The sequence below is a fragment of the Patagioenas fasciata genome, chromosome 23 (genome assembly GCF_037038585.1).
Source record: "Patagioenas fasciata isolate bPatFas1 chromosome 23, bPatFas1.hap1, whole genome shotgun sequence".
NCBI lineage: Eukaryota > Metazoa > Chordata > Aves > Columbiformes > Columbidae > Patagioenas > Patagioenas fasciata.
Window position 1 is genome coordinate 4,820,826 of NC_092542.1, and position 24,084 is coordinate 4,844,909.

The window sequence follows — 24,084 nt, forward strand, 5'->3', positions numbered from 1 at the left end:
GTGCCCGCGGCCTCAGCACCGGTGTCCGTCCGTCCCTGCCCCGGAGCCATGGGGCGGGCGGGCCTGGCCTGGGCCACCGCGCTGCTGCTGGCCGCCCTGGCAGCGCAGGCGGTGGCGGTGGGGGATTTCGACCCGTACCGCGTCCTGGGGGTCGGCCGGAGCTGCAGCCAGGCCGACATCAAGAAGGCCTACAAGCGGCTGGCCCGGGAGTGGTGAGTGTCGCCGTCCCCCCGGGCTCTGACCCGCCTCCGGCAGCGGGGCGGGACGCGGGGACACACACGGTGTCGTGTGGGGTGCGTTGGGTTGTCAGAGCAGGGACAGCCGGTAATGCTGCTGGGGGTGGCGATGGGGACACGGAACGGGCTGAGGGCTGGGACAGCTCTGCTGTGGGACAGGCTGGGAGCGGGGGGGTCAGCGTGGAGAGGAGGCGGCTCCGGAGAGAGCTCATTGCGGCCTTTCAGTGCCTAAAGGGGCCGATGAGAAAGATAGGGACAGACTTTTGAGCAGGGCTCATTGTGATAGGACAAGGCGTGGTGGTGTTAAACTAAAGGAGGGGAGATTTAGGCTGAACATGAGGAGGAAACTTTTTACAATGAGGGTGATGAAAAGGAGAGCAGGAGCTGAGTGGGGACCTTATTGCTCTCTGAACTGCCTGAAAGGAGCTTATAGCATGGAGAGTGTTGGCATTTTCTTCTGAGTAGCAAGTGATAGGATGAGAAGAAACGGTCTCAAGTTGCCCCAGGGGAGGTTGAGGTTGGATCTGGGAACAATTTCTTCCCCAAAGGGCTGTGGGGCATTGGAACAGGCTGCCCAGGGCAGTGCTGGAGTCACCATCCCTGGAGGGTTGGACAGACGGACATGAGGTTCTCAGGATATGGGGCAGTGCCAGGGCTGGGGAAACGGTTGGACTCGATGATCTTGAGGGGCTTTCCCAACCAAAATGGTTCTAGGAAACACTGGCCCACGTTGGCCAGAGAGGTGGTGGATGAACCATTCCTGGAGACGTCCCAGGCCAGGCTGGACGGGGCTCTGAGCAACCTGAGCTGGTGAAGATGTCCCTGCTCATGGCAGGGGGGGCACTGGGGGAGCTGGGAAGGTCCCTTCAACCCAAACCCTTCTGTGATTCTATGATTATCCCCTTACCTGGTTGTCTATTCCAGTGGTCAGGGACAAACACCAGGTCTCCTCACGGCCCAAGAGTCATCCTGAAACCAAACAAACTCTTTCATGTCAGTAATCCATGCTGGAAAACCCTCCTAGAGCTGGGCTACAGGGGCAGAAAAGTTCTCCCGGACTCAACTGGGAACCTTTAGTTCTCCAGCCCCTGGATCTCAGTTTGGTACATTGATGCTCACAGACAACTCAACCTCTGTGCCGAAGGGAAACACATTGGATCCACAAATGCTGTGCCCCTCGCTTTGGTGGTGTGCGCTGAGGAGCATTGTCATGGAAAATAGTGTTACCTAGAGCTTTTAGACCCTGCATATTTCTGTCTGAGGCATCTCTGAGGGCTGTGGTGGGAGGTATTTTACAGGAGGAACTCGGTAGCTATGTAGGGCAGCAGCTGAGGGATGTATCGCTGTAGCAGGTAGGAAAGACAGACACTGTTGACAAGGGATGGGATGGAGGGAGAGGTCCGTGTGCTCAAGGCGCATGTCCCGATGCTGCCTTTTGGGATTGGGTTTGGGTAGGGAGAGCATGTTCTGGGTGTAAAATCAGATCTCACGCCCGACTGTCCCCATCCCGTTCACCTCTGAGCAGAGGCTGACAGCTCACTGTGCCCCCCGGGGAACCGCTGACCCCCTTTTCCTCCCGTTCTGCCTCGTAGGCACCCTGACAAAAACAAGGACCCGGGAGCAGAAGATAAATTCATCCAGATTAGCAAGGCCTATGAGGTAACGCGCTCTTCTTGCTAAACTCCTGCTGTCATTAACAGTTAAGTGACCTTATTTTTCTGTACGTGGCTCTGCGCTTTTTCTACGTGTATCTCCATGGGAAATATGCTCAGCCCTACTGACCCAAAAAGTTTCCTCTGCTTTCTGGATGACACCGGTGTGGTTTCTCTGTTAAATATTTTGCTACAGGTCAGCCCTGTTCTTGCTAAAAAACCTCAAACAAGGAAGGATCAGATATTCCCCTAGTCCTGACAGCCGAGTGGCGTCTTGTCTGTGTCACACGTGCATACGAGTATTTTCAGAGTGACATAAACAACATTAATTACTTTAGTTGCTTCAAGTCATTCTTTGTATAAGTAGTTACTTGTACATTGCTCCTGCGCTGCTCTTGAAATTGGCTGCCCCAGTTTGCAGCGGCCAACCTGGTACTTCCATGGCAAGTGAGCTGAGCCCATGGAAATAAATCATAATTGCACAGCCAAAAAATGCAGTTTCTCTGTGGGGCTCCTGGCTGCTTGGTAGAACTTGTGGTGCTGATGCGCTGAGAAAACCTCGGTGTTTGAGCAGATGCAGCAAAAGCTGCTCCGGAAAAGAGCATTCATGCTCATACGACGTGACAGTCGGGCTCAGAGAACTGTTGGTGTCAGAAACTCTACAGCAGCCTCGACTTACAGGCTCCTTTTCCTTGGGCTTTGGCATTTTTTACTCTTATTTGCAACAGTGAGCCTGGAGGTGATGCGATGGTTCCCTTTTCCAGAATATTTATTCCTCCAACACGCATCAGAGGCTACATGTTCCCTCATTGCCTGTCCTTATGCAACTGCAGTTATTTACCACAGGATTATTGTCAGGACAGTTCCACCTCACGGTTTCAGGCCACTATTTTTCTATCATCTACTTCCTAGATTCTCTCCAACGAGGAAAAACGGGCAAACTTTGATCGCTACGGAGATGCCGGGGAAAGCCAGGGCTACTCTCAGCACCAGCATCGCCAGTTCCACCACTTCCACGAAGGTTTCTATTTCGACGAGTCCTTCTTCCATTTTCCCTTCAATTCCGAGAGGCGCGACACCTCCGACGAGAAGTATTTGCTCCATTTTTCCCACTACGTCAACGAAATCGTGCCAGATAGTTTCAAGAAACCTTACCTCATTAAAATAACCTCGGACTGGTGTTTCAGCTGCATCCACATCGAGCCCGTGTGGAAGGAGGTCGCTCAGGAACTGGAGGCACTGGGTGAGGACAAGACTGGGCGCGTGTCCCTCGTTTAACCTGTAGATTAACCTTGGGGGTTTATCCTGACGCTTTCCTGAATGCTACCAGTATAATCGATGAGGCTACGAAAAAACTAGTCCTGTAGATCTCCAGGGCAAGATTCCTTTTCTGCTGTCCCTACAGCTACTGGCTTAGTCCAGCGCCGATGAGAATAAATGATGGCGTGGCCAAGGGACAATCGCTGCACCATAAGCTCAGGCCACCAGCAGAAATGCTGTGTTGCTCTTCGTCCTGCAGTTTTGTAGAATCACAGAATCATTTTGGTTGGAAAAGCCCCTCGAGATCGAGTCAGACCATTACCCCAGCCCTGGCACTGCCCTATGTCCTGAGAACCTCATGTCCGTCTGTCCAACCCTCCAGGAATGGTGACTCCAGCACTGCCCTGGGCAGCCTGTTCCAATGCCCCACAGCCCTTTGGGGAAGAAATTGTTCCCCAGATCCAACCCCCACCTCCCCTGGGGCAACTTGAAGCCATTTCCTCTCGTTCTGTTACTTGCTATAAGTTTTGAGACTTATTGAACACATTTGGATGCCAAGGAGATGTTTTGTATTTGCCTTTCTACCCCTAGTTCCCCTCTTTTCCCTGCAGATGTTACACAACCTCAACAGACAGTGGGAGCCAGAGGCATTGTAATTCCTGCTTAATAAGATTTTTCTTCGTGAGGTTTTAACGCAGCCGATGAGATACCAGTGGACAGAAGAGGACAGCGTGTTCGCTCTTTCCCTCTAGAGTTTTAAATACAATTTTCAGGGGATTGCAAGAGAAGGAAAGCACAGAGTTAGGAGTGACTATTGCATGAATAACTCCCAAGCAGGATGCTGGGGAAGGGAACAGGTGTTCAGCCTCTGTTTTCTACCGTGTGCTTTGGCTCATCATTGATCTGTCGTGTCCCCTTTTCAGGAGTGGGAATCGGAGTGGTTCACGCTGGCTACGAAAGGCGCCTGGCCCATCACCTGGGGGCACACAGCACCCCGTCCATCCTAGGGCTCATTAATGGGAAAATAACCTTCTTCCACAATGCTGTTGTTCGAGAAAACCTGTGGCAGTTCGTGGAGAACCTTCTACCAGGGAATCTCGTGGAAAAGGTAATTTCTAGCGCAAGTGTCGTGTGCTGCTTCCCATGTCTGGGTATTCATTCCTCCTTAGCTGTTTTGGTGGTTAATCTGTTTAATTCAGCCCCTGAGCTGATCTGTGTCACGAACACGAGAAGATCTGACTGAGGCTGGGGAAATTAAGTGTTTTAAGAGCTGTAATTACAGCCACAAACCCTGGAGCTGTTGGAAGTGATCGTGCAACATGGGTCTGTAACGCTTCTCTTTGCTAATTGTGCTGCTGCGGGGTCAGGCTGGCAACTTAACATGTGTGCTGCTCCTGGTTGTAACTTCCTACAGCTGCCAGAGCAGTAGGAAAGCTGCCCTGGGTTAGGGATCTGTGATTGCGCCCTACCTGCCTGCTGGATTTCACTTCCCTTCTCCTTTCTTGGTGCTTCATCCAGCAAATTAAACACCATTTGCTAATTGTAGGCATTGTCTGCTAGAACTGATCCACACGCAGACCCGTTGTTTGTTTTGTCCGGTTTTAATTCAGACCAGCACCAGCATTGACTTGAAACAGCATCGATGGGGGGTGCAATAACTAAGAGGGTTGGTGGGGTCAAGATTGATGGTTTTTAGCTAATTTCTTGTGCCAAAAAAATTCAGATCAGGGATACCTGTTGGAAAGAAAAGCCTACCGTCTGCTTTCTATCCCACCTGGGCAGCTTTTCCACACTTAATTCTCATGCAGACACCTAATTGTACAATACTTTGTGTGTCTAATGGCTCAGAGGTTAAACTAACATGCTGATTCTATTTAAAGATTACAGATAAAAACTACATTCGCTTTCTCTCCAACTGGAAGAAAGAAAACAAGCCCCACGTCCTTCTGTTTGATCATATGCCAGTTGTGCCATTATTATACAAGGTAATCTGATTTCTATCGTTGCATCGTTGCCTTGCTAATAAATCCAGCTGTTCCCAAAAAAAAGTGATTTTACTGCAAGCAGAGGCAGAATGATGCCTCTAAATACTGTTGACTGGTTCAAAGAGAACAAGTAGATTTGCATTGGTTGGAAATGGTTCAGCCAGGTGACCAACTTCATTAGGAGTTTGTTTCTGAGTGAATGCGAAGGTGCAGGTGGGTTTTGGAGGCAGCAACTTGTTAAAGTGCCGCTAAATTCTTTTTACATGTCTGTGAATGAAAAGTCTTAATTCATTGCAATAAGTTTGTTGAAATGGGAATACAATTTTGATCAAATGCAGTGGAGGCTTCTGTTTTGACGTGTAATGCTAACACAATTACATTGTAAAGAAATTCAAGCTGTTGTTCTTTGTCACTGTGGGACGTCGTCTGTTTGACAGTTTAAATGTGTGTCATTTCTGGTGCAAGGGTTAGTACAGGAGGTACCTGTCCCTTTCAGTCACCATCTGAAAGGTGGCAATTGTCAAAGTAAACTAATGAAAAAAATGCCTATACAAATCCAAGCTGCAGCTCAGTGAGGGAGAGGGAGGGTTTTTACCTCTTGCAATGCAGTGTGAACAGCAGGAGTTGTTCTCAAAGCAAAGTCACCACAGGAACCCGGGGAAGAAAATGGTTTTTTTGCTCTCTAATGTTCTTTTGCTCCCGCCCAGCTGACTGCCTTCGCATACCGCGACTATTTGTCCTTTGGCTACGTGTACGTCGGGCTCCGAGGCACTGAAGAGTTGTCCAGTCAGTACAACATCAACGTCTACACCCCCACCATGATGATCTTCAAGGAGAACATCGACAAGCCCGCCGATGTTGTGCAGGTATCGCTCAGTCCTCTCTAAGAGCTTCCATGAAACGGACGCTGATGTTTTCTGACTGAGCTTGTGATGGGAGGTTGGTTGGTGGCACGTTTCAGAGTAAGGAGCATTTGTTCTCAGCAGAAACTCAGGCTTAGCAGACGCAGAGAGGATATTAGGAGGCAGGAAGCTCAATTGGCTTTAGCGGTGGTGTCTGACCTTTAAAGGAGGGTGGCTGCAGGTCACGTCTCAGCATCTCAGAACATCTCAGGTGATTCCATCAAGGAGCAAGAGCATCACAACAGCTTTACTGTCCTCACCCTGCTCAGTTCTCACCACTGTTTGCTTTGTCCTCACCAGGCACGAGAAATGAAGAAGCAGCTCATTGATGACTTCCTTTCCCAGAATAAGTTCCTCATGGTGGCCAGACTCACCAACCAGAAGCTGTTCCAAGAGCTGTGTCCTGTCAAGAAGACTCATCGTCAGCGAAAGTAAGGTTCTGGGGGTGACACATCCCCTCATTTTGTTCCCTGAGGCTCTGGGGCTGCTCCTAAAGCCACTTTTAGTTTGATTCTGAGAGAGAAGGGAAATTACTGTGCAGGATCATGCTGGGTATCTGTGTTGTTTGATGGGTTTCTGGCTCATTGGGATCGTTCTGGGTAGTGGAAAGGGGAAGGTTGTTTCCTCTTGCATCCAGAACAGCTCCTAATCCTCCATCTCCTTGTGTTCCTTAGGCACTGCGTGGTCTTGCTGACCGGAGAAGGCGAAAAGTTTGCTGAGGCTTATGAGGCGTTTTTGACTTTTGCTGTGGCCAACACCAAAGATACCCTGAAGTTTGTGCACATCTACAATGACCGGCAGCCAGACTTTGCAGACACTTTGCTGATGGATGACGAGAAGTATCGGGGAAAATCAGCTGTGAGAATTGCCTTTTTTTTCCCCTTTTTCTAATTCACATCCCTTGATGTAGGATGCTATATGTTGATCTGACACCTACTTCTGGGTGGTGATTTGAAGCATAACATATGTCCAAAGAAAAGTACCTTCCTCTCTGATATCTGCCGTGTTATTGGCTCATCCAGGTGGTCATTTTGGAGAGACGCAATACGGCGGGGAAGGTCGCATATAAAATCCTGGACGAGGCCTGGCAGGGCAGCAAAGAGGACAACTTCATCCTCCTGGATCTCCTGGACCAGCTGAGGACAGACCCTGGCCTTCTGTCTTCTGAGACTGTCCTGGCAGACCTGAATGATGAACTCGCTCCCGTAAGTGCGCGGCCCTTCCAACCACGTTACCTTCCTGCACCCTCGTGTTACAGCCACTGGTTATATTTTAAAATATCAAGGCAAGTCTTAAAAGTTTTTTCACTCTTGGCCTGCTCCACTTGGCACTCCTTACCTGATTCGGCCCAGGATTCTGTCCAAGGGGTGGGATCCCATCAGGGCTCTGCATAGAGGATTTGTCATTTGATATCTTTCTCTTTTTAACCAGATGTTCCTTATCCGATGGCTCTACTCCACGCTGGACTACATCTCGGACTGCTGGGACAGCGTGTTTCACAGTAACTGGTACGGGTTGGGTGTTAACGAGTCTTGATGGGGAGCAGGATTGTTCTCATCTTGTTCAGACGCGCAGTAGAACCAGGTTCTTATTAACAGAATTGAGAACGTATAAAAAGTGCCTGTATTTTCTAAAGATTTAGGCAAACAGCGGTGACACCACAGTGACATTAACTTCTGTGCTGGGTGCTTTTGCCTCGAGGCTGAGCATGCACGTTACACTCAGCAACACACATCAGTTGTAGTTTTTCACCGCTTCCCTGTCACCAATTTTTAAAATGGATCCATTTTTCTTGCCCTACTTTTGGGTGGGAGCAGGGCAGTGGTCAAAAATGTGATTGTGTTTAAGACCTCAGGAAAGGAGCTGGGTTTCTGGGGAAACTGCAGGTAGACGGGAACTCAAATTCAGGCAGAAACTGCTCAGCTCACAGACCTGACTGCTGTTTGCAAATCTTCCCCTCAGGCGAGAAATGATGCCGCTGCTGTCCTTGCTCTTCTCCGCGCTCTTCATTCTCTTTGGCACCGTTATTGTCCAGGCTTTCAGGTGGGTGCACGCAAAAACACCCTGAGGGGTCTTACAGTCCAGCAAATACCACCTCAGCCCATTCTGTCACCTTAAACACACACCAAAAAATCTTCCTTTGCAGCGATTCAAGTGATACAAGGGACTCTCCTCCCTCTGAGAAAGAAGAAACTGCTGCAAAGACTGAGAAGAATAACACGAGCTTCAGCAAAGAGAGTAACAGGTTCCCTCTCTGATTTTCCCAGATGTGTTTTCTCTTGAATTATTGCTCAGGGAGGGTCTGTGCAGCGGGAGGACGCGGAGAGCATTGGGTGGACGGCAAGAAGGGCCAGAGCTGCACAGGGCAGCGTGGGCAGGAGGAGATGGTGGTTAACCATGAGGCCAGCAAGGACGGGGGCCCCAAACTTAAGTTATTAAGCAATTCCCACTGATTTTGCCCCAGACAGCATCCTCGGGGAAAGGTAAAGGTCTGACTGACTTGTTGAGGAAAATCCAAGTCTGGGCGTTGCACTGAGTAAACCGGCTTTAGCTGCAGGGCACAGGCAGGGAACGAGTTCTTGGTTTCTCCATCCTTGGTGGGTTGGTCCTTCGTTTCCCCTCTCACTCAGTCACCGTTTCATTGCGGCAGGATTCCCAAAAAGGGCTTTGTGGAGGTGACTGAGCTCACGGGCATCAACTACACCAGCAACTTGGTGCGCCTGAGGCCGGGGCACATGAACGTGGTCTTGATCCTGTCCAACTCAACCAAAACCGCCCTCCTGCAGAAGTTTGCACTGGAAGTCTACACCTTCACCGGGTACGCTGGGGCTCTCTCCTGGGTTTCTGTGACCATTTTAACCCTGTGTGTCATGCTGTTCCCATGACAAGTTAGGAGCGGCGTTGGCTTGATTGCCTGGCGAGCAAAGCAGCCTCCGCACTCATTAGTGACGATGAGATGCTAAAAACCTTTGGGTGAAGGTGACCGGACGGGTCTTGCGGTGCTGCGCACTGGGTAATTGTCACCTGCGCCAAACCGGGTTAAAAAAGGAGCTGTGGTGACACTGCTCTGCGCCTGTTTACAAACAACTGTCTGGTGGGAATCCGGCCTGACTCAGGAAACGTGCTAATCCTGCTTCTCCTCTGCTCTTCCCTCAGGAGCAGCTCCCTTCACTTCTCCTTCCTCAGCCTGGACAAGCACCGGGAGTGGCTGGAATACCTGTTAGAGTTCGCGCAGGATGCGGCTCCCATCCCAAACCAGTACGACAAGCATTTCCTCGAGCGCGACTACACGGGCTACGTCCTGGCTCTGAACGGCCACAAGAAATATTTCTGCCTCTTCAAGCCTCACAAATCGGGGGACGAGGGGGGAACCCTGGGATCGTGCGAGGATTACGAGTCCTCGCTGCACATGGAAGGCAAAGGGAAATCCTCCTGCAGCCCAAGATCTAAATCTGTTAAAAACAAATTACACAAATTGTCCTTTTGGATGGAACGCCTCCTCGAGGGTTCCTTACAGAGGTTCTATATCCCCTCGTGGCCCGCACTAGACTGAGGGATTTTAAAGAGATTCTAACGGACAAACTTTTTATGAAGATATGACAAGGGACAGCTCTTTCCAGGAATAAGCAAACAAGCGTGATGAATGGACCTTTAGGTTTTAGATTAACTCTCCTCGGGCCAGCGACTAAAGCCCAGGAGCACAGCCAAGCGCACCGAAATTCCCTCCGCCGACTCCTTCGTGCGTTTGGACGCCGTGCTACCGAAGAGCCAAGAAATCCACTTTTCCCTTCTTGTCCCGCTGCGTCTGCTTCCCGAGTCGCCCCCGTTCCATCTCTCGTTTTACCTCGGTTGAAGACAAAAACCAACCCCGTGACTTCTCTGCCGCGGTGACTCGGTCCGGACCGAACGCGGCCGGTGACGCAGGTCGGGTCGTGGTTCTCTGTCCCCTTCCCCCTGTGCTTGGCCCGAGGTGTCACAGCGGCACGACCCTGCAGACCCTTCCGAAAGGCCTCCTGCCTCCAGGCACTCGTACTTTTATCAGCTTTCCCCGTGGTAAGTGAGCTAGAATACGGTCAGGAGCATCTCCCTCATAGCAAACCTGTAGTTGGGACTCACCCATGGTGCGGGCTCGTGGACGATCTGCATGTTTCATGCTCCTCCTGTCGTCATCCCATGTGCAGCCTCACCGGCTACACCATAACCGGGGAGGGATTTTTGCACGGCCGTGAATACTGTAAAGGCGTTGAGCCGTTTAAATGTCACGTTGATTTTTTTCCAGATGCCTTTTCTGCTTCTGTCAATTTTAGACGATGTATCCTAGAGCCATAACTTTAACCGTGTCCTCAGATTGTAGGCGTGAGCTGCTATGAGCCAGTAGATGTGTAGAAGAAACTCTACCTAGCTGCTAGGGAGTCGCTCCCGGCTCCTGTCCAACACCCTCACATCTGTAGTACAAACCAACCTTTCTTTGTATCAAGGAACCGAATTCTTCGACGGTTGTATTCCTGAAATGTTGCCCCTGTGTCACCCAACCGTCGCTTACGTGTGAAACTCCTTCTACTTCAGCTGTGGGGTTAAGACTCTTATTTTCAGCCTCTCACCTGTTTCCTCACCACAAACCCTTGTTTCTCACCATGCAGGCTGCTGCCTTGGGTTATTTGTTCGTATTTTTGGTTTGGTTTTATATTTCTTTTGTCTTTTGGAACTCGTAGGTCTGTGTGGAGCCAGGACAACCGTAGAGCGCAGGGTTGGCTTGATGCTCGGCTCCAACAACTGTCACCACCACAGGTGGCCCTGTGTGACACAGAGGGAAATCAAGCCGCAGATTTGCAGCTGTTTTCCATTCCTCAGGTGATTAAATAAAAAGCAGCAGGGTTTTATTTTTGCAGCTGGGACTGAAACCCTGTGGGAATTGTCCTTTTCACCACCCCGGGGCTGACAGCTTCGCCCAGGCTGGTCCTTGCTGCACAGTACCGAGTTGTCTTGGTACTTGATGGAGCACCTGCTGTTAATTAAAAGCTCCCTCTGTCCTCACCACCTTAATTAACCACCTTAGTGGAGGAACAACTATGCCAAACTGAGCTAGCTGCCGATCCCCTAGGAAATCTGGGGGTACTCAAGTCATTTTACCACCTCCCCGGCTCATGAAGCGCTGGTTTGCCGCATCCCTGACCCGCTGCGACCACCACAAACGCCCTGTACAACCTCCTTCCAAATAAAGGCTCCGCTGCTACCAACTGACCCTGCGGTTACTTAATTTTAGCTCAGCAGCTTGTGCTGCCGCGCCAACTGAATAAAGGGGAGGAAGGAAGGAGAAGTGTTCCCCCTGCCAGAGATCTCCGAGGCGCACAGGTGCTGCGGGAATGGAGCGGACAGGGGATAAAACACTGGCCTGATGCTGCTAAACTTGGTTTTCATGTGGCTGGAGCAATCGCCAGAGCACTTTTGTGCTTTTCCCGCTGCTGGCCGTGCAGGATGTGGCTGGAATAAGGTTGGAGGCCAGTGGAGGGCTCCATGTAGCTTTTAAAACCACTCTCTGGGTCCCTGCGGTCTCTTCAGCTCATCAGAAACCAGGAGAAAACCTTTGACACATTGAAGTGCCTAGTTGTGCTATAGCAAGAGAATTCAGCCCTGACCCGGGTAAGATGATAAGGCCTTAAGGCCTCCAAATTACAGTTAATGTGCTGCACGCCTGCTGGAATCCTTATTTATTTTATTTTAGCGCGGGTGACCTCCCGTTTCAGCCTGGGTTTAGTTAAGCAGAGCTTGTGGCAGTTCGCTCTCGCTGGCTGTGCCTGGACGGGACCGTGTCGCCGTTTTATGGAACAAAACCTTATTTTATGGGCTGATGCCAAACTCTCCATTGGCTTTGGTGTCTGTCGCAGAGCACGGGGTGCTTGATTTCTTGTAGAATAACACGGGCGGAGGCTCCTGACACCCAAATCCATCCGCCCTCTCCCAGCAGCCACAATAATTTTTAACATTAATTTTCTCCAGCAGCACCTGGCCCAAATTGTAACATTTCCTCAGCAAAACTCGCTTGCCCTTCTGTTATGCACGTGGTGGTTCGTAATCCAAAGATTGATGCCGTTCAGTCCCAGTGCACGGTTCTAGTTGAAATCCCGGTGATCGCCCCCGCTCCCCAGCTCAAGCAAAGGGCTCCAGGCCCCCAAATTAAAGGTTTGTACCAAAACCTCCTCCTCCCTGGCCCAAGCGGGGGCTGCAGCAGCTGCCAGGAACCAGAACGCTGAGAAACAGGACTGAAAACTAGAACAGATTTTGCACTTTTGATACTGGGAGGGGGGGATTAACTTATTTGGCAAATGTCTTTATTTTTGGTTGTTTTTTTTTTTTGGGGGGGTGTTTTGGATTTTTATTTGTGTTTTGGTTTGCTTTTATTTTTTAATTGTGAACGGACACTGATGTCATTTTATTTTCAGACGATTCGCAACCAAAATAAAACTATTTTAACGTGTGATGAGTTGGCTCTTGGTGTTTGCTTGTACAGGCTGCTCTCACCTCCATGGCAGGCTCGGAAATCCCCAGGACCACTAAACTTCTGCCATTGGAGACACCTTGTTGTCCCCAAAAGGTGACTAAGAAGTCAAATATTCCCCTGTGCTCAGCGTGAGCCCCACGCCACCTTCATGCATTCATTGTAATAAAATCAGAGTCGTTTGGGTTGGAAAAGCCCCTCGGAATCCAACCATAACCCACCCCATGTCCCTGAGAACCTCATTCCCATCTGTTCAACCCCTCCGGGGTTGACCTGGCAGAGCTGGGGAGTCTCAGAATAAACCCCTGAATAACCCCCCCTTCTCCTGCTGGTGCATTTTATCATAAAAACCCTTTTATAGGGATAATTAACAGCCCCTGTGCCCCTGGGGGAATCGCAGCTGTGAGTGCTGAGAAGCAGCTGCATTGGCCTCATCACCATGCCCCGCTATACACACCAATCTACAGTTTATCACATTAAAATCACCTTTTCTACCGGTAAATGGTATTTATTTCTTCCTGCCAAGCCTGAGCGGCAGGTTTGTGCCCAGGAGGGACAATAAAGTGGAAAAAACCCCAAAAAACACAAGTGGTGAGTGCCCAATGGTTTCACCTGTGGTCACATCTGCCCCTTTCCCCTCCCTGCCCTGAGAGATCTGGGGGTACGGGCAGCGCTGCAGATGGACAGATGGACACAGGCCTGTCCATCCAGGCAGTTGTATGTCCCACCAGACACATGGACACTTGTACGTCCAGATGGCCGCACAGTCAGACACTCACCTCCTCCCCCTCCCAGCACAAACACCCCACCCCAAAATGGGCTTAATTCCTCAAAGGTCCTGCTCAAAAATCAGCAATTTCACACTCCCACCCCACCACACTCCCAGCACCATGAATGGGTGGCAGGGACACGGACACAGACACAAAGACAGACGGGTTGGGGGGGGGGGGGAAGGGGCACTAAAGGGCCCGATCCTGCAGATGAATGGGGTGGGGCGGGGGTGTGGCAGGGGTGGGGCGGGGGTGTGGCAGGGGTGGGGCGGGGGTGTGAAATAGCTGACTTTTGGGTGGGGACTTCAATGCAAAAAGGCCATTTTGGGGCAGTTTGTGCTGGAAGGTGTAGGAGGTGACTGTGTGGTTGGTGTGGGGGCGGGACAGGGGTGTGGCAGGGGTGTGGTGGGGGCGGGGCAGGGGTGTGCCCCTTAGTCCCCCACAGTGCGTCTGTCTGGGTCCCTGTCCGTGTGTCTGTCACCCACTCATTGCACTGGGGGAGTGGAAGGGCAGGGGTGTGAAATTGTTGATTTTCGAGCAGGGACTTTGGGGCACAACGTCCATTTCTGGGAGGTTTTGCCGCAGGGTGCAGGAGGTGTCTGGCTGGGCAGGGGTCAGTCCCACTTCCCACCTTCCTGGGATGTGCTGCAGCCAGCAGCAATTTGTTCCGGCTCTTTGGGAAACATCACTTCGTGAAATAAAACAAAATAAGTCCCACAGATGGGCCTGGAAAGAGCTGAATAATTTTTAAGACCCCCACTGAACCGGGGCTGCAGCCTAAACCCCGATCCCACAATGGGAGATGAACCGGATTTACAGAACCCACGCAGCAGCAGAGCTTAATCTTCCATTTATTGTGCAACAAGCGTAAATAACTTTCTCCCCAAATTCCTCAAAACAGGATCAAAGACATGAAATCCAAACATGTTTCCATACATACGACTGTTGGTCAAAAATCCACGTCCTACCCTTGCGACCAAAGGACGTTATTCCATTGTTAAACGGAAAAAACAAGTGGATCAAACAGAACATCCCACTGAACTCTGCTCAGCCCATCTCATTTGCAATATTAACTCTAACCCGCCACATCTTGAGTTTGCCTTGGACTCCACAGCAGCCACCGCACAATCACCACAGTTGAGAAGCGAATATAAGTGGTTTTGGGCTCTTTTTTGCTGTACAAGCAGCGAGATGCACGATGTGCGTTACTGTAAGAAGCAAGCGGCTGCTGCTCACCTCAGCAAGAGGCTTTTCGAGATGCGGAGAAATTTTAACATCATTTTAAAACCGCCGTTGGTTTCCCTACACAAAAGAAAGATCGCACGTCTCGTTGTCAGCCCGGCTTTCTCGGTGAATTGTTTAAATTTGTGGTGCTTCCAGTACATCCTCCCATGCTTCTCTTCTGAAAGGGAACCTGTTCTGCTCAACACGCGACTTACGAGTTGACGGTGAATTCCAAACGTGAGCAAAACCCACCGCGGGGCTCAGGACACCCCCAAGGGCCACAAACCCTCTCCAAGAGCAACGACACGCGGGGATTTCTAGAGACAAGCAGCGCCTAACGCTTGCTAGAGATACTCAACCTCTTCAACCCGCAGGTTTGCTCCCTAAAGCGCTACAGGATTCGCGGCAGACGGAAAAGACAGATTCCTTTAAAAAGTGATGTTTATCTACCGCACGCTCGCGCCCCGGGTCGTGTTCTTCACCCAGAGCGGCTTCTCCAGGCCAGCAACAGGAATATGGCCGCCCAGAGGTCTTCGTACTCCAGGTTGGCCAAAAAACACATCTTCATTTTGGTTTCCACGCGGGTTTTCTCGGCCAGGCCGTGGGTGAGCAGCGCGGCCGCAGACTGGCAGAGCAGCCAGGCGATCATCTGGTCGGGTTTCGGGGTGGAGGAGGCGAAAACGCTTCCACCCCACAGGCTGAGGTGCAGAACGTTGGCGGCGACTCTGGCGGACAATCTCTGCGTAAAGAGGGAGAGGGAGGATGAGCTGATCCTGCTGTGATCCTGCGGCATCGCCAGCGTGTGGCATCAACAGCCCCAACAGCCCCCCAGGCCTCCTCTGCGGTACCACAAGTTAATAATTAACAAGTTCTTTGAGATTATTAATATCAGGACACCCCCCCAATTCAAGGTCTGGTCCCTGACACAAACATCTGCTGAAACCCCTGAAACTGTGCGAAAATCTGCACTGCACTTAGAATCAGAGCATCATTTTGGCTGGGAAAAGACCCTTAAGATCCAGTCCAACCATAACCTAAATCTAGCACTAAACCACATCCCTAAGAGCATCATCTATATGTCTTTTAAACCCCTCCAGGGATGGCAACTCCACCACCAAACACCTTTTGTTGGTCTTTGATCGTTATCCAGCGATATCTGCACCCAGGAGAAACAATCTACAGACAAACCTCCCAAACACCAGCTAGACAACTTCTTCAAAAGAAAAGTGGTTGTTTTACCTTGTTGGGATCCCTCTGAAGCAGCATCCTGATCACTTGTCTCAGCTCCAGGGGCACGTGGTCGGGCAGGGTTGGCAGATCCTCTTCGCGGTAACTTCTGCTCTCCAGAGCCGCGTCCCCAGGGCCGTAGAAAGGGTTGGCCAGGCCGAGGATTTCGTAGGCGATGGCTCCCACAGCCCAAGCGTCGGCTTTGCTGTAGTTGATGACCGTGTCCGGACCGGGTGACGCTGTGATCACCTGCCAAAGAGACGAGGATGTTCAAATAACCAGCTCTAGCGTGGGCTCTGCGCTAAACCTGATTTTCAAGGGGCAAGACAGTATTTCTGCAGCAATAAAGACCAAAACCAAAGCTAGGTTTCATCTAAATCTCTGGTTTAGATTAGAAGGGACCTTTGAGGATTAAAAATTAAAATATTAAAATTAAAGATTTAAAGATAGTTACACAGTAGCCAACTAGCGGTACTGTCTGGCATGACCAAGTTACATCAATAAGCAAAAATGGGTAGAAAATGATCGATCTGATCGCAGCAGCTTTCAGCAGGTGTTACTGTGAACACACACCAGCACAGACCACGTAAGTAAGTACTGGTGTGTGCACACTGGTGACAAATGACAGCAAAGCGATGTGCACACACACCCTTTGCTCTTTCTAGACCCAATATGACCCTTTTTCAGCCCGCACTACAGCTGGGCCTGAAACTTTTTCATCCCGACAGCAGGACGAGCGGAAAACCAGCAACACAAAGGGTGATGACAGGGGGATTCACCTCGGGTGCCATCAGGGAGCCGTTGCCGCCCCGATCCACGTAGGAGCTGGTGAACGGCAGCCTCAAGCCCACGGTCTCATCTGCCAAACAGCAGCCGAAGTCGGTGATCACCAGCCAGGGGCAGCCAGCTGCGGAGGACAGAGGGACAATTCAGCTGGGGAGGACCCGGTTGTACCAGACACGTCACACGGACACCAGAGATAGTCAGGAACAGTCTCGAAACCCCTGGGAATCAGCATGACCACACGCTATTTTCCTGCTTCCCCTCGGTTTTATTAGGTGAAATGTTAAAACTTGTTATTCCGTTTCCTCTTTAGAGGACGTTACCGCTCCCCATGGAACGTGCGTGTCACGAAATGTGGCGGATACCATCAAATTAAAGACACATAAGGCCAGAGACTCATCCATGATGGAGCAATATATTTTTCCCTTAGTTTTTATCTACAGCAAAAGCTATCGACATGTAGATACACACTCAGCTACAGCAAAAGGCTGGAGAAAGTTTGCGTTAGTTATTATACCAGTTCTTGTCCTGATGACAAGTCAAACATTGCAAAGTAGAATCAATCCCTTTCCGGACTCCAATATGGAAAAATCAATGCTGAATGTGGTTAGGAGTGACCTAAAGCATCGCTACAGAGATGCTTTTCCTTCAAGAAAAGAAGGATGGCGTCAGTATCGCTGAAAACTTTCCATGGCTGCTGCACCAAGACCTTTAATCACACAGATCTGGCTGCCTCCTATTGTCTCCTGCCCATTCACATCTCAAATCACTCTGAAAAAGAGCTCAGGTAATTAAAATCTCAGTTAAAGAGGCTGATAGGAGAACGAGATGATGAAAACGCTGCTTTTGGCTTTGACACTGTCAGATCCTTTGCCTTCCAACCGATGTTTCATCATCCCAGGGAGCAGTACTGACCATGAGGGGGGATTTTAAGAATCACCCTGTGCTGTTTGGTGAGTGAGAGATGAAGGAGCCAAGCGCCTGAAGCAAAGGCACCTCCAGCATCCCTAATATGACATTATTATACACCAAACGCTCACTGCGCTCATGCAAAGCATCTGCTGAGCAATATTCTCCATCCCTGCATCTCATCACAGCAAAACGCTCCTTTCAAGTTCGCTTTAATGATCCAAAACCTGAAGCACAGAATAAATTACATTCCCGGTGCTACAGTGACAGCAAGCAGTAAGCTACAAACCAAACCTGAGATTCTTCTAAGGGTTTGATGCTTGTTTTTTTCCACAAATACACGCCTGCATAGGACACAACCACATTGCTTCCATGAGCGACTTAACTGGCATTTATACTCAGTGATCTACGTACCAGAATCAAATTCAACCAGGATGTTGTCGGACTTCAGGTCTCTGTGCGCGATTCCGTGTCGAACAAGATGGTCCACGCCTTCCAGGAGCTGTAAAATCATCATCGTGGAGAGAACAACATCCGGGCTGCTCTCCCTCAGGTACTGGCGCAGCGTGCATGGATAACTGATAAAAAGAAGGAAAATCACTGAATTAGCATCCTGGGAGCTTGTGGTTCAACCTCAGCGCTGGCTGGCTGGGGATACAGTGTATTCATACGTGACAAATTCTTGACCTTTGTGACACCTTCCCACCTCCCAGCCTCAACCCGACACCGCTCCCCATCTGCTGTTCTCAAATCCTCTGTTTTGCAACACACGACACCCTCGCCCAAGTTTGATAACTGCAAATAAAATAAACCTCTCGAACGGCACGGTGAGGGGCTCCAGGTATTCTTAGAGGTTTCTATGTACCGGTGTTGTATTTTGCATGAAATAGGAGGCAGATTAATAACACAGATCGTATGAGCAAAATGAGGAGATGTGTTAATCAGGAGAAAGAACATATTCTTGAAATACAGAGAGAACAGAGCACTTTCTCCAGACAAGGGCAGAATAAAACCAGAAAGTGTTTTTACATCGGTGCCACCACAATCCCCATTCAAGACCAAAGCCCAACCGAGAAAGCCAGAGATGCCGAGCACGGATATATCTCATTACCGATTCCACCCTGTCACTAGTGGCGTGTTCAGATAGGGGTGAAGTTCAGACTCAGCAAGGCGGACAAATGGGGACAAGCTCCACATTTCTTACCTTAATTTGGTTTAATTATTAAAAAGAACAGCCTGTTTTCATTGTCAGGCTAGAGTTAAAACCTCAAGGACTTAGAACAGGTCTTAGGAGGCATTTCCAAGAGGAGACTCTGCTTTTTGGCAGCAACCCCAGTGAAATATTTGCAAGGACCCGTGCGGTAGCAGAACACACAGCCCTGTTAGACAGTGTCACCAAAACCTCGAGTCACACAACAAGCTTCTCTCTACCTACTTCTTCATCACCAAGAAGAGCGTGCGGCTGTGGCCGATCCCTCTGGGATTCAGGCTGAACGGAAGAACGTCGGGATAATCTGTGAATGCTCCGGGCAGCAAAGGGACTGAGGATGTGAACGCTCGGATCACTTGGATTATATTCGGATGAGGTTGCAACTTCTTCCTCCCAAGGACAGGTTTTCTGCACAGAAGTATAAGTACCACAGGTTACATGATCTCCGGGTCAGTTCTGATTTATCATTTTATTTCTGGATTTACTTTCCATTAATATAGCCCGTCCTCCCCACCAAAGGGTTCCAAAGCAGCATGCAAACAGACTGCAAACTCCATTGTTTCAAATCGAGCAAAAAGATACATTTTTGAACAAAAAGACAGCTAAACTCAAAATTATTTATGAGTTTCCATGCGGTTTTCCACCTCTATGTTGTTTGTTCTTTTCTCACTTGGGTGAAAGGGTGGAAACCAGCTCATTTTCCATTTTCTTTCTCACCAGTTTCCCTGCACTAGAACAGTTTCCACCTCCCTGCCCAGCGTTTTACAACCAAACCAGTCCTAAAATTGTACAGTCAAATTGTTTTACAGTCAGATTGTTTGATGTTTAATATGTTCAAACTGTTACCGATTATAGCTGTATATTTCTGCAATTAAAAAGCACCACGACGCACATTTAAATGGTTAATCACAAGTAGCTCCTCCCAACCTTTAACTCCGCAGATACCAAAGCAATTTACACATGGGGAAACTGAGGCACAGGGCACAGAGTGGCTCAGCCTCAGGCACCCATCAGACCGCTGGCAAGACCCCAGTGGGCCCCAATCTATTGGTGCATCTTTTCAACACCCTCCTGGACTGAGGTGTGCGGGACTTCCAAAGGCTCCGTCATTTAGACAAAACACATGCACACGTCTCCTGAGCCACTAATAATCATTTTATCTGCTTTCGGGAACTGTTAGAGAAAGCCCTGGCCATCTTAACAGCCCAGATGCGCTGTAAAACTGATGGATGGATAAAATCAGCATAACACCGTTTGGGAACCGCTGTCATTTCCGTTGTGACCGTACCTGCGGCCAGAGACAGCTCCATATTCTCCAGCTAAGGCAGCACCCGTGGCTGGAACGAGCTCTCGGCCCATGGCATCCAGGATGGCTTCACTCGACGAACCTGCCTGCAACAGCGATTACATACCATGTTGGCTTAAGCTCCAAAATCCAGCCCCAAAACAGCCTGAAAGTCGATAATCCTGATACTGGCAGTGTATCTGGAGCTGGATCAACTGAGACTGGATTGAGGGTATCCCTTCTCTACTTTGAAAATCAGGGAAGGTAATTAACACTTAAATAATTTACCAAATGACATGGCAAGGCCTTTACCTACCAAATGAAATCCATGTGTCTCTTCAAATGCATCCTGGACCGCCAGTGCTCTGAGCTACATGTTAACGCTCACTTTCAACCGTAAAACCTGGCTGGAAAAGGCCACAGCTAAACGCTAGCGTATTTCTGGAGCCCAAGGGATTATAGATGTTGGCATTTGGAAGGCTCTCTTAGAATATCCGCTTGTCACACCAAATGCCACAAAACTCTTCCATGGGAAAAGCCAGGTGGGTTTTTTAAAATGTGGAGTAGCCCCTGTGACAACCAGGTCCCATCTCATCCACACTTCGCAGACAAAAGTCTATTTCTATCCCAACAGTGACAAGAACACCAATTCCCAAAGCCCTGGCAGCAGTGGCTTTCCCTTCTTATACCTCACCATCACCGTCAGCTTCCAAAAAGCCTTTTTTCCAGAAATTTCACCTCCATCACCAACAACTCCCCCACCAGCAGCTTTCAGTGCCGATTCCAGAGGAATGACGAATGCGAATTACCTCGCTTTGGGACTGTTCGTCAACAATCGACATCTCCAGTGTCACACATCAACAGCTCTGTTTTGACACGCTCATTGTGCGCTGCATAATTAGCGCTTAAGCATTAAAACATTCCAGCCAGACTTCCCAAGTGACAGACAAAGAGCCGACTCCTTACCGAGATGTTCCACATCATTTTGATTGCTAATGGAAAAGCCTCTTTCGACGGTTGTTTCTGCACAGGTTTCTCTTCAGCCGGCGGTGAAGTGGAGCCACGATCCTGCTGCACGCTCGGCCCCCGCCCCGTGAAACAGCTGCTCCCCGCACACCCGCGACGATCGCACGAGAAGGGAATCGCTGCTTCATACACGGCGGCACTGCAGCCCTTCCCGATGGGCTGCCCGATGAGATATTCCTCCAGCTTGAAGCCCTGCCAGCGCAAGGACCTCAGCGGATCCTTCTGCGGCTTGTTCTTCCCGACAAACACCGTCTGGAAGGAATGAGAAAAGATAACGATTAAAAAACCTGCTCGGTTATTCAAGATTTCCCAAGGAAGGAGAATTCCCTTACTGTTTAAGTCGTACTAAGTGCCCCATTGGGTTGGTCTGACCTGAAAACCACAACCAGGCTCTGGCCACTACAGCTCAAACCACTGTAAGCACAGGGAAAATAATCTGCAGACCCTATATTTAAGTCTGAAACAGATTATCCCAAAAAGAGTCTTTGCTAAAAATGCCATTCCTCGGGGTGCTGTAAATCCACAAGAAGAAGAGAAATGGGGAGGGGGGACTCACTTGCTAATCCAGAATATAAACATGTTTTGTAAAGGCAAGTCTAACTAAATCTAAAAAGAGACGTGCTATTACACTTTTGTCCTTCTCCATAAATAAACCAGGCAAACAGCATTTCAAAAAAATCCAATTAAGAGCGACAACAGACGGAAAAATAATGCCCTGAGTTGTTGTGGCAGCTGAGTGCGAGGGCACAGTTTGCGGCACAGTGGATCAGTGACGGGAGAAGATCTGGGGGAGGAAATCGAAAGAGAAGTGAGAAAACACAGCCCAGGAGGGTTGTTCTGGAGTCTAAGCACAGCGTTCACCATCCCACAGGTCCGGAGGTGTCACGGCTGTCACCTGGACTGACACAAACCCGCGTGCTTCTCCGCAAGATACAACCCCAATACACCGGTGGCCGCTCCAGGGACGTGTCCTGTGGTGAAGGGACACAGCTCCAGGGACACCAGAAAGGGGAAAACAGGAAATTTAATCAGCCAGCATCCCAAGAAGCTTCAGGGAAGGCAGAACCCCTGCGGGAATGTGTTTGTCTGCCGGTTAGCGGGGCAGGTGACAGCTGGCTGAGCACCAAATGTCTATTTTTACCCATAAAATATGTTCAGCGCCGTCTGTCCCCAGCACCCTGCCAGCACGGCCTTGCGAGGTCTGTAACGGGGAGGTGATGACACCCCAGTACCTGTTGTGGGTCTGCTGACTGAGAAGCTTCCCCAATACCCTACTCTTTGGGGGGAGGAAAGGGTGTTTTTGGGGTTGCCCACAGCAGGGGAACCCCCATATCTTCCTCAGGAGGGGGTGTCTGTGGGGCTGCCCATCACAGTCAACACGCTGGGGACATGGCCAAGGGGTGATTACCACAGTGGTAACCACACCTCCCTTTGGGGGGTGTCTGAGGGGCTCCCCACAGCAGTGACCCCCCCGCCATCCCATTCACAGGGGGTGTCTGAGGGGCTCCGCACAAAAACGACACCCTGCCCCTAATAAGGGGTGTCTGAGGGGCTCCCCAAAGCAGTGACCCCCACTCCGCTTCATAAAGAGTGTCTGAAGGTCTCCCTACAGCAAAGACACCTCCTCCCCTTCACAGGGGTGTCTGAGGGGCTCCCCACAACAGTGATCCCCCCAACCCCTTCATGAGGGGTGTCTGAGGGGCTCCCAATAAAAAGGACCCTCTCCTCCCCTAATAAGGGGTGTCTGAGGGGCTCCCCAAAGCAGTGATCCCACCTCCCCTTCACTGGGGGTGTCTAAAGGGCTCCCCAAAGCAGTGATCCCACCTCCCCTTCACTAGGGGTGTCTGAAGGGCTCCCCAAAGCAGTGATCCCACCTCCCCTTCACTGGGGGTGTCTAAAGGGCTCCCCAAAGCACTGACCCCCTCTCCCCTTCACTGGGGGTGTCTAAAGGGCTCCCCCAAGTAGTGATCCCACCTCCCCTTCACTGGGGGTGTCTAAAGGGCTCCCCAAAGCAGTGATCCCACCTCCCCTTCACTGGGGGTGTCTAAAGGGCTCCCCAAAGCAGTGATCCCACCTCCCCTTCACTGGGGGTGTCTAAAGGGCTCCCCAAAGCAGTGATCCCACCTCCCCTTCACTGGGGGTGTCTGAAGGGCTCCCCAAAGCAGTGATCCCCCCTCCCCTTCACTGGGGGTGTCTAAAGGGCTCCCCAAAGCAGTGATCCCACCTCCCCTTCACTGGGGGTGTCTGAAGGGCTCCCCAAAGCAGTGATCCCCCCTCCCCTTCACTGGGGGTGTCTGAAGGGCTCCCCCAAGCAGTGATCCCACCTCTCCTTCACTGGGGGTGTCTAAAGGGCTCCCCAAAGCAGTGATCCCACCTCCCCTTCACTGGGGGTGTCTGAAGGGCTCCCCACAGCAGTGACCCCCCCCTCTCCTTCACTGGGGGTGTCTGAAGGGCTCCCCAAAGCAGTGACGCCCCCTCCCCTTCACTGGGGGTGTCTGAAGGGCTCCCCAAAGCAGTGATGCCCCCTCCACTTCACTGAGGGCGTCTGAAGGGCTCCCCAAAGCAGTGACGCCCCCTCCCCTTCACTGGGGGTGTCTGAAGGGCTCCCCCTTCATAAAGGGTGTCTGAGGGGCTCCCCACAGCAGTGACCCCCCCCTCCCCTTCACTGGGGGTGTCTGAGGGGCTCCCCACAGCAGTGACCCCCCCCTCCCCTTCACTGGGGGTGTCTGAGGGGCTCCCCACAGCAGTGACCCCCCCTCCCCTTCCCCGCGGGTGCCCGAAAGCCTCTCCCAGCCCAGGACCGCGGTGCCCGCACCTGGATGTGCCGACACGCCGCCTCTGCCCGTCGCTGCTCCTCCAGCCGCGGCTCCACCAGCCCCAGCGCCATGGCCAGCGCCAGGCAGGCCCCGCCGCCGCCCCGCCGCGCCGCGGCCGCCAGCCCGCCCCCCGGGCCGCTCAGCAGGAGGCGGCGGGCGGCCGGGAGCCAGGCCAGCCAGGGCCGCCATGGCGAGGGCTGCGGGACCGGCCGAGGGTCCCGGCGGGGGGCGCGGGGCGGGCGGCAGCGCGGGAAGAGGCGCAGGGCCCGGGCCAGCAGCAGCCGCAGCGCCATGGCGGGCACC

General features: G+C 51.1%; 2 protein-coding genes across 2 annotated transcripts; one reads left to right on the forward strand and one right to left on the reverse strand.

The window, feature by feature from the left end:
* Positions 1 to 27: 27 nt before the first annotated feature.
* DNAJC16 (DnaJ heat shock protein family (Hsp40) member C16) lies at positions 28 to 12,513 on the forward strand. Its single transcript, XM_065855116.2, has 14 exons — positions 28 to 212; positions 1,829 to 1,895; positions 2,801 to 3,131; positions 4,072 to 4,256; positions 5,029 to 5,133; positions 5,841 to 5,999; positions 6,336 to 6,466; positions 6,710 to 6,893; positions 7,058 to 7,240; positions 7,467 to 7,543; positions 7,998 to 8,078; positions 8,182 to 8,280; positions 8,686 to 8,853; positions 9,192 to 12,513. The coding sequence occupies exons 1-14, from the start codon at positions 49 to 51 to the stop codon at positions 9,586 to 9,588; spliced, it is 2,331 nt and encodes a 776-aa protein (XP_065711188.2). The 5' UTR covers positions 28 to 48; the 3' UTR covers positions 9,589 to 12,513.
* A 1,621-nt stretch (positions 12,514 to 14,134) lies between these two features.
* On the reverse strand, positions 14,135 to 24,081 carry PINK1 (PTEN induced kinase 1). The gene is given in 9 exon segments (XM_065855211.2): positions 14,135 to 15,264; positions 15,765 to 16,001; positions 16,532 to 16,659; positions 17,859 to 18,022; positions 18,880 to 19,062; positions 19,943 to 20,046; positions 20,906 to 21,217; positions 23,781 to 23,880; positions 23,882 to 24,081. Coding segments are annotated over 9 exon segments (1,578 nt in total). The 5' UTR covers positions 23,971 to 24,081; the 3' UTR covers positions 14,135 to 15,003.
* Between the last annotated feature and the right edge of the window lie 3 nt (positions 24,082 to 24,084).

Coding starts and splice junctions, on each gene's coding strand:
- DNAJC16 (XM_065855116.2), top strand. CDS start 49: ATGGGGCGGGCGGGCCTGGCCTGGGCCACCGCGCTGCTGCTGGCCGCC. Junction 3,132..4,071: donor TCAGGAACTGGAGGCACTGG/GTGAGGACAAGA, acceptor TCCCCTTTTCAG/GAGTGGGAATCGGAGTGGTT. Junction 7,241..7,466: donor TGAATGATGAACTCGCTCCC/GTAAGTGCGCGG, acceptor CTTTTTAACCAG/ATGTTCCTTATCCGATGGCT.